At 45.4% G+C, this 9248-nt stretch overlaps 1 protein-coding gene and 1 long non-coding RNA gene across 7 annotated transcripts in view; both read right to left on the reverse strand.

Moving 5' to 3' along the window:
- Positions 1 to 569: 569 nt before the first annotated feature.
- On the reverse strand, positions 570 to 2728 carry LOC143277863 (uncharacterized). Of its 3 annotated transcripts, XR_013053802.1 has the most exons (3): positions 2474 to 2728; positions 2319 to 2395; positions 570 to 2204 (listed from the first exon to the last, which is right to left on the reverse strand). It is a non-coding gene; the product is annotated as an uncharacterized LOC143277863 (long non-coding RNA). The 3 variants fall into 3 exon arrangements; XR_013053800.1 differs by lacking the exon at positions 2319 to 2395 and having other exon boundaries at positions 2396 to 2728; XR_013053801.1 differs by having other exon boundaries at positions 2319 to 2728.
- Positions 2729 to 2868: 140 nt separating this feature from the next.
- LOC143277862 (uncharacterized) overlaps positions 2869 to 9248 on the reverse strand; it is a 10959-nt gene continuing 4579 nt past the window's right edge. For all 4 annotated transcript variants that reach the window (XM_076582801.1, XM_076582802.1, XM_076582803.1 and 1 more), the window contains 2 exons: positions 7674 to 8865; positions 2869 to 3948 (listed from right to left, as the gene is read on the reverse strand). In XM_076582801.1, coding sequence (XP_076438916.1) covers positions 3593 to 3948; positions 7674 to 8865 — 1548 coding nt within the window. In that variant the 3' untranslated portion in view covers positions 2869 to 3592. The remainder of the gene's footprint in view (positions 3949 to 7673; positions 8866 to 9248) is intronic.

Consider the following 9248-nt stretch of genomic DNA (forward strand, 5'->3'; position numbering starts at 1 on the left):
AACAGCCCACAGTCTTCGTCAGGAATCACTTCTTCACACACACACACCCCCAACCCCCCCCCCCCCCCCCCCCCCCCCCCCCCCCCCCCCCCCCGCCCCCCCCTCCCCATCCTTCCCCACCATCACAACAGTAAATGAGAAAAAAACAAGTTATGTCCGCTTGCAACGTTGGCTGAAGCCCCCTCCCCCTGCCCCCTTTTTTTTAATTTTTTTATTTTATTTTATTTATTTATTTATTTTTTTACAAAGGAAGCTGAATCCAGTACATATGCATTACACACACACACACACAGATAAATACACACTTTTATGATTACGGCATGCTCTCTCTCACTGTCTCTCTGTCTGTCTGTTTGTTTCTCTCTCATTTCTTTTAACTCCACTTGATCATTCGTTTGTGATGATACGCATAAATTGTGTGAAAAACTTCCCCTGCATAAGTATATGCTATAATGAATAGGTTTTTCTGTTTTTTTATTTTTTTTTTATCTATATATAGAGAGAGAGAGATAGAGAGAGAGAGGGAGAGTTACACACATACACACACACACACATATATATATAGAGAGAGAGAGAGAGAGAGAGACAGACAGACAGACACACACACACACACACACACATATATATATATATATATAGTGTTTCAAATACAATACATCGTGTTTTAAACCCTCTGAACAGACTGCTCGCCTGACTGAAATTACTTCAATAGTCAAACAACTTTCTTTCTTTTTTTAAGTGACACTTTTCATGGACAACACTGTTTTGCTTGTAAATGTTGGGCACAAATGTCCTTCTTCATGAGAGAGAGAGAGAGAGAGAGAGAGAGAGAGAGAGAGAGAAGAAGGAGAAGAATAAGAGACAATGAAGGGGGAAAAGTACCACTTGTCAGAATGCTTACTCCCCTTACAGGAAACCTGAAAATCCACCCCTTCACATGATAGCCTCCCTTCCCTGCCTCTTCATTGTCTTCAGTTTCTTCTTCAGTTTTAGAGTTATGCATGCGTGTGAACGACTGGTGTGAAAGCGCTTTGATTTGTCTCTGCACAAGATTCAGCGCTGTATAAATACTGTCATTAAACTGAAGAATCTGAAGACTTCGGTTTGTTTGATGACCATGTTGCCACTTTTTTTTCTTTTCTTTTCTTTTTTTTTTTTTTTTTAAGCAGCTTGATATGTTTTGAATAATTATTTGATTTTATGTAAATAAATGTATAATTATTTGAAACTGATCCCCTCACTTTTTTTTTTTTTTTTTTGCGAGAGAGTGTAGCATACACTTGAGTGTCTTTGGTGTCTTTGATAGTTTCAGTTTCAGTTTCAGTTTTCAAAGAAAGCGTCATTCACTTCGTTCGAACAAATGTAGAAATCCGCAACAGCACAACTGCGAGGACCATACATGCTGGCATGGTTTCTTGTTCAGTTCGCCAGGTGCTTGTTACACACACGACACCTCAGTTTATTCATTTTGTACCAATGACTGCATGCTCAGTTTGGTTTGCCAGTCAAGACATGGGATAAAAGGCGAGACGAGGATTTGAACCCCGACATTGGCAGATAAGCATCTAGATCATTCTGCCACCTTCCTCACTTAATGAGTTAGTATCAGTATCAGTATCAGTAGCTCAAGGAGGCGTCACTGCGTTCGGACATATCCATAATATACGCTCCACCACATCTGCCAAGCAGATGCCTGACCAGCAGCATAGCCCAATGAGCTTAGTCAGACCTTGAAAAAAAAAATCCAAACAATAAAAAAATATAATAGTAATAATAACAATAAATGAAAATAAAATGAAAAGACAATAATCAGTAAAATACACAGAAAGATCACTTATCTTTGTTCTGGAACTTGTAGACTGTCACACTGACCGGCAAGATTTTAACACCCAGTTTCGAACACTTCCCATACGCGCTCTGCCATACATCTCCCTTCTCTTGTGATACTGTGTCTGCTAAACATTGTATAAGCGAGGCGTCCGTCTTCACGTGGTTTCGACCGGTGGTATACCAGTTTTGAGCCCTCTCAATAATTCACCAATAATTCAATAATTCAACAATAACGCAATGACAAATATCAGTGAAATACACACACACACACAAAATCAGTAATCTTTGTTCTGAAGCTTGCAGACTGTCACACTGACCGGCATGATTTTTAACACCTGGCAGACTGTCACACTGACCAGCATGATTTTTAACACCTGGCAGACTGTCACACTGACCGGCATGATTTTAACACCTGGTAGACTGTCACACTGACCAGCATGATTTTAACACCTGGTAGACTGTCACACTGACCAGCATGATTTTAACACCTGGTAGACTGTCACACTGACCGGCATGATTTTTAACACCTGGTAGACTGTCACACTGACCGGCATGATTTTAACACCTGGTAGACTGTCACACTGACCGGCATGATTTTTAACACCTGGTAGACTGTCACACTGACCGGCATGATTTTTAACACCTGGCAGACTGTCACACTGACCGGCATGATTTTAACATTTTAATCAGTTAAAAAAATATAAACAGACAAGAGAGGCAAGGCCTTCAAGACTCACTTGTCATATGTATTGAGCATAATTTCAAAATGTAATGTTTAAGATGAGAAAGATCAGTTTAAAGCAAATTAAGTCCCCTAGCATTAATTACAGAGTAATTTCCCTTTTTTACTATCTGCACCAAAACGTTTGCAAAATAAATAAAACTTCCATGCTTAGCAAAAGAAGTTCCTGTTTGAACAAAAAATGATAATAATGACTGCTCTTGTTGTTCGGTCAGAATATCAGATCAAAGTGCCAAGTTTAGATAATGCAAAAAAATATAAATATAACAGTAAATGCAGTTTGCATATAATTAGGCTTCTTCTTTTTTTTTTTTTTTTTTTTTGTGTGCCCATCCCAGAGGTGCAATATTGTTTTAAACAAGATGACTGGAAAGAACTGAATTTTTCCTATTCTTATGCCTAATTTGGTGTCAGCTGACAAAGTATTTGCAGAGAAAATGTCAATGTTAAAGTTTACCACGGACACAATAACACAGACACACGCACACACACACACACAGACAACCGAATACCGGGTTAAAACATAGACTCAATTTGTTTACACAAGTGAGTCAAAAATCGATCAACTAATCACCCCAGCTGCCAACCATTATGGGCAGATGGAAAGAGCGTCTAAATCATTCTGCCACTTTCGCCACTCAATTGATTAGAAAACCTGTAAAGACAATTGATCAACTAATCACCAACCTGCCTACCGACACTGTCAGAAAGGGGGAGCGTGAACAACGTGTTGGCAGATGAGTGTCTTAATCACTCCACCACCTTCCTCGATTGATCAGTCAGAAAGCATAAAAAAAGAAAATCGATCAACAAATCACCCAACCTGCCAACCGATACTGGCAGAAAAGGCGAGCGTGAACAATGCTTTGGCAGATATAAATCCTCAATCGATTAACTAGAAAACGTAAAAGAAAATCGATCAACTAATCACCAAACCAAGCAACCAACCAAAACAAGCAAACCAAACAGCCAATCAACCCCATCCCCGCACCCCCCTCCCCGCACCCCACCCCATCGGGGTCAGCACTTGGGGTCACACATGGCTGCAGGGAACACGCCGCTGCTATGACGGAACACGAAGAGCCGGTCCCCCGTCCCTCGGATCATTGCCGCGCGGCTGCTGAACCCGCTGCCCTGGGAGACCACCAGGACGTCACAGCGCGACAGGACCAGCTGGTCCAGGACGGCGCCCTCCAGGGCCCTGCAGATGGCGGGGTCTGACCTCTGGAGGTCGATGTGGCGGAGCACAGCTTCCGAGTCGTGGTGGCGGGGACCGAACCTGGCCGCCGAGGCCTGGCGCACCAGCGGGTTGTCCGTGGCCACGAAGACGTCACTTCCGTTCTGGACGTAGGTCTGCACAAAGTCCCACAGGAGATCTGGCGACCCAGAGAGAAAAAAAAAAAAAAAAAAAGAATGCGGGTGAGTGTCAACGTGGGTGCAGTAGAACTGAAAAAGAAAGAAATTTAAAAAAAAGAAGAAGAAGAAAAGCACACGCACAAACGCACACACACACACACACACACACACACACACACACACACACACACACACACACATATATATATATATATATATATATATATATATATATATATATATATATATATATATATATATATGTGTGTGTGTGTGTGTGTGTGTGTGTGTATGGGGGAGTGAGGGGGGGCGTGGGGGGGTGCTGATCTTTGGGGACCACCCCAACGCCGACTGTCCTAAAGCACTCTTGACCGAGTGTGTGTGTGGGGGGTGTTATTAATTTTGGGTAACACACTCCCCACGATAATCACCACTTTGGCACGGATAGTCCAGACAGCACCTGCCTCCCCTGCTATTCTCCATGGTGGCAGTCTGACGCGAATGAGTATCCTGATATATTGCACACATGTGTGACTGTGGACTGTCATGTCCACACTTGCTATGAGTTGTTCCTTCAGTGTGTGTAGTGGATGAGTGGATGTGTGGTACTCCTCCTCCATTTATCGAGTTCTTGGCGTCGTGGATTTTAACCCCTTGACTGCTACTGACGAGTATGGCTTGTCAGTGAAGGGCTGTCGCCTTGCTGAGAGGTCAAATTGAACTAAACGGTCTGGTCGCTGGTCACCTTTCTTTTAGTCGGACCTTCTTATTCTTGGCATTTGCGTTACTTTTGCTCACTAAAATCTACTACACAACTTGAACACTACACTTTGACGGGCGCAATAGCCGAGTGGTTAAAGCGTTGGACTTTCAATCTGAGGGTCTCGGGTTCGAATCACGGTGACGGCGCCTGGTGGGTAAAGGGTGGAGATTTTTACGATCTCCCAGGTCAACATATGTGCAGACCTGCTAGTGCCTGAACCCCCTTCGTGTGTAAATGCATGCAGAAGATCAAATACGCACGTTAAAGATCCTGTAATCCATGTCAGCGTTCGGTGGGTTATGGAAACACGAACATACCCAGCATGCACACCCCCGAAAGCGGAGTATGGCTGCCTACATGGCGGGGTAAAAACGGTCATGCACGTAAAAGCCCACTCGTGTACATGCGAGTGAACGTGGGAGTTGCAGCCCACGAACGCAGAAGAAGAAGAAGAAGAAGAAGAAGAACACTACACAATACGTAGCAGACAATGTACGCCACGCCGATCTTATTTTACCCAGGTTCGGCAGTGAGGAGGTTAGTTTGCTATCATTTTTGTATTGGCATGCATTGTCTTACATTGTATTGCATTGTGCCGTATTGTTTTCTGTTGCGTTGGGTTGTATTGCGTTGTACGTATCGTATCGTATCGTATTGCGTCGTATCGTATCGTATTGCATCGTATAGTATCGTATCGTATTGCATCGTATTGTATCGTATCGTATTGCATCGTATCGTATTGCATCGTATTGCAACGTATAGTATCGTATCGTATTGCATCGTATTGTATCGTATAGTATCGTATCGTATTGCATCGTATAGTATCGTATCGTATTGCATCGTATAGTATCGTATCGTATTGCATCGTATTGTATCGTATAGTATCGTATCGTATTGCATCGTATAGTATCGTATCGTATTGCATCGTATTGTATCGTATAGTATCGTATCGTATTGCATCGTATCGTATCGTATCGTATTGGTCTTCTGTCACAGCTCTGTGTGAAATTCGGGCTGCTGTCCCCAGCGAGGGCACGTTGTTTCCGTGCAGCTCTAACTACATATAGTGTTTCTTTCCTCTTCCTGCAAGAACAACCTATGGAAGCAGGTTTCTCTGCACTGATTTTGGGGGTGCTTTTTTTAAACTTGCTTAAAATAGGGGGATTTTTTCTTTTCTTTTCTTCTTTTTTTTTCTTTTTAAACCTGGCTTGAAATGGGGGTCACTTCAACTTGGTGTAAAATGCGGGGCTTTTTTTTTTATTTTTTTTTTTAACCTGGTGTAAAATGGGGGCTTTTTTTTTTTTTTACCTGGCCTAAAATGGTTGTAATTTTCAACTGGCCTAAAACGGGGGACTTTTCTTTAAACCTGGCTTAACACGGGGGTCATTTCAACTTGGCCTAAAATAAGTTGTGTTTTGTTTGTGTGTGTGTGTGTGTGTGTGTGTGTGTGTGTGTGTGTGTGTGTGTGTGTGTGTGTTTTACTCAAATATGACTTAAAACGGGGGACATTTCAACCTGGCCTAAAATGGGGGAAATTTCAACCTGGCCTAAAATGGGGGACATTTCAACCTGGCCTAAAACGGGGGACATTTCAACCTGGCCTAAAATTGGTCTAGTTTTCAATCTGGCCTAAAATGGGGGACATTTCAACCTGGCCTAAAATGGGTCTAGTTTTCAACCTGGCCTAAAATGGGGGACATTTCAACCTGGCCTAAAATGGTTCAACCTGGCCTAAAATGGTTCAGCCTGGCCTAAAATAAGTGTAAGTTTTAACCTCGCCTAAAATGGTAGCCTTAAGAAAAAAAGAATTAAAAAAACCCAAAAAAACCTGGCCTAAAATGGGTGTCATTTCAACCTGGCCTAAAATGTTTTCTTCTTCTTCTTCTTTTTTAAAAAAACAACAACAAACAAACCTGGCTTAAAATGGGGGTAATTTCAACCTGGTCTAAAATGGGGGCAAGTTTTTACCTGGCCAAAAAATGGATGCAATGTTCAACCTGGCCTAAAATGGTGGTCATTTTTAACCTGGCCTAAAATGGGTGAAATTTTCTACCTGGCCAAAAAACGGGGGTCATTTCAACCTGTCCTAAAATGGGGGACATTTTTAACCTGCCCTGAAATGGGGGACATTTTTAACCTGCCCTAAAATGGGGGACATTTTTAACCTGCCCTAAAATGGGGGACATTTTTAACCTGCCCTGAAATGGGGGACATTTTTAACCTGCCCTAAAATGGGGGACATTTTTAACCTGCCCTAAATTTGGGAACATTTTTAACCTGGCCTTTTTTTTCCTTTTTTTTTATTTTTATTTTTTTAACCTGGCCTAAAGTGGGTGTAATTTTTTTCAACCTTGCCTAAAATGACCCCCATACCCACTACGAGTCGATACCAACTGGGGGTGTGGGGGAGGGGGAGGAGGGGTGCGATGGGGTCAGACACATAGACCCCAGGGTTAATCTGGACCAGCCACATCAGACCCCGGGTACGAATAAGCCGACACACATGCCTGCTTTCCTCCAACGGGCACATGATTGAGTGTCCCTGAAAACAAACGTGTTTAAAAACCACGTTGGAATGAGGCTTCTCCTCCTCCTCCTCCTCCTCCTCTGCGGTGCTGGACAGAACTGAAAGATCAGTTCAACAGACACAGGAGAGGCAAGGCCTTCAAGACTCGCTTACGATACGGATTTTATCAAATACAGGAATCATGAGAGAGAGAGAGAGAGAGAGAGAGAGAGAGAGAGAGAGAGAGACAGAGAGACAGACAGACAGACAGACAGACAGACAGAGGGGGGGGGGGGCATGGGGGGACAAACAGAGAAATGGAGACACAGAGAGGGAGCCAGACACACAGACAGAGATAAAGACACACAGACAGACAGACAAACAAAGGGACAGGCAGGCAGACAGACACACGGGCACAGACAGACAGATGGACAACAACAACAAAACAAAACCAAACCAAAAAAACCAACGATTACCGATTCGTGACAGCCCGTCCCCCCGCCGGGTATCGGCGAAGTCCTTGCTCCGCCAGGAGCGCACGTGCACCCCGAGGATGGGATGGCGGCGGGCCGTGTGGAAATAGTGCAAGGAACTCAGCACGTTGTGCAGCCACTGCTGCAGGTGGGGGGACGGCCTCATGAGGGTGCTCAGCACGTCCCGGAAGAACGCCGGCCGGGGCTGTCGGGCCCAGACGGGCAGCACGTGCCGGTAGTGAGGGTTGGCCGCGATCTGCTCCAGGAGGTCGTTGTTGGTGTGCAGGAAGACCACGTCCTCCTGGTACCTGGCGTTGAAGTCCATGGTGGGCATGGCCTTGGCGAAGTCGTTCGCGTCGATGGCGTACACGTGCCGCGTGGACTTGCCCCGGATGTCGGCCTCGGGGACGATCCAGTTGTAGCTGTTGGGAAGGAGGATGCGGGAGAGGTCGCACGGGGTGTCCATGTGGATGCCGAAACGCCTGTGGCTGAGGTAGGCCAGGAGGAAGGCGGTCACCAGGCCAATCTGTCTGTCCGCCAGCCCACCGCACAGCGTCTGCTTCGGCACACACGCGAAGATGAGGAACCTGTTGGCCCGCGTCGGGGGAGTATTGCGCGCCGCGTTGCCGCTGTAAAGCGCGAAGCTCCGTTCGGACAATGTTAGCGGCGGCGGCGGCGCCTGGCCGACTTCGTTTCCATGGCCGGGCGCTGCTTGGCTTTGGTGCGGACCGCTGCTGAACACGCTGTTACTTGAGTTCCTGGAGACAGACACGACCACACCACCACGCTCCACTAACGTTGTTGTTGTTTTGCTGTGGTTTTTATCAGTGGACAAGGCTCCATCTTGATGTCGGGCAGAAGCAGCAGCCTTCCTTGGGTGTCCATGAACGGAGGCGACCTGGGCTGAATCGTCAGCGACGCTCTCGTTCAGGCTTGTGGGTGGCAAGGTCACAGGCTGGCCGTTGTCCCTGACAACAGAGGGACGCCGTGAGGTGGTCCGGGCAGCGGACAGTGTGTGTGATGCCTCGGGTGGTGTGGGTGGTGGTGGTGGTGCAGGGGGGTGAGGAGCTGGTGCGAAGAGAAACGTGGAGAGTAGTGACTGGAGAGGGATGTAGGGCAACAGCAGGACACCCAGCAGCACCAGAACACAGGCCGCACATCCACATCTGTGGGTCGTCCGCAAGGCGCTCAGCATCTGCAAGGGCACTGGGCTGGTATGATTCTTTTCTCTCTCTCTCTCTCTCTCTCTCTCTCTCTCTCTCTCTCTCTCTCTCTCTCTCTCTCTCTATATATATATATATATATATATATATATCCTGCTGATAATGAAATACATAAATGGAAGTCACTGAGGATACATTTTGTACCAAAACGAACGCTTGAGCAAATGTACAAATGGACCTCCATACTGGGTGTGAAACACAACAGCCTTTTAATGTCCTGAGTCATATTTCTAGATTTAGTTTTGGATGGGTGGAGATCCATTTATTAAAAAATATTACCCATGGCATACTCATGATAATGACCCATTGCATATACATAATTTTGTTGCTCCCGGCAGATACATAACATACATAC

This window comes from Babylonia areolata, chromosome 35 (genome assembly GCF_041734735.1).
Source record: "Babylonia areolata isolate BAREFJ2019XMU chromosome 35, ASM4173473v1, whole genome shotgun sequence".
NCBI lineage: Eukaryota > Metazoa > Mollusca > Gastropoda > Neogastropoda > Buccinidae > Babylonia > Babylonia areolata.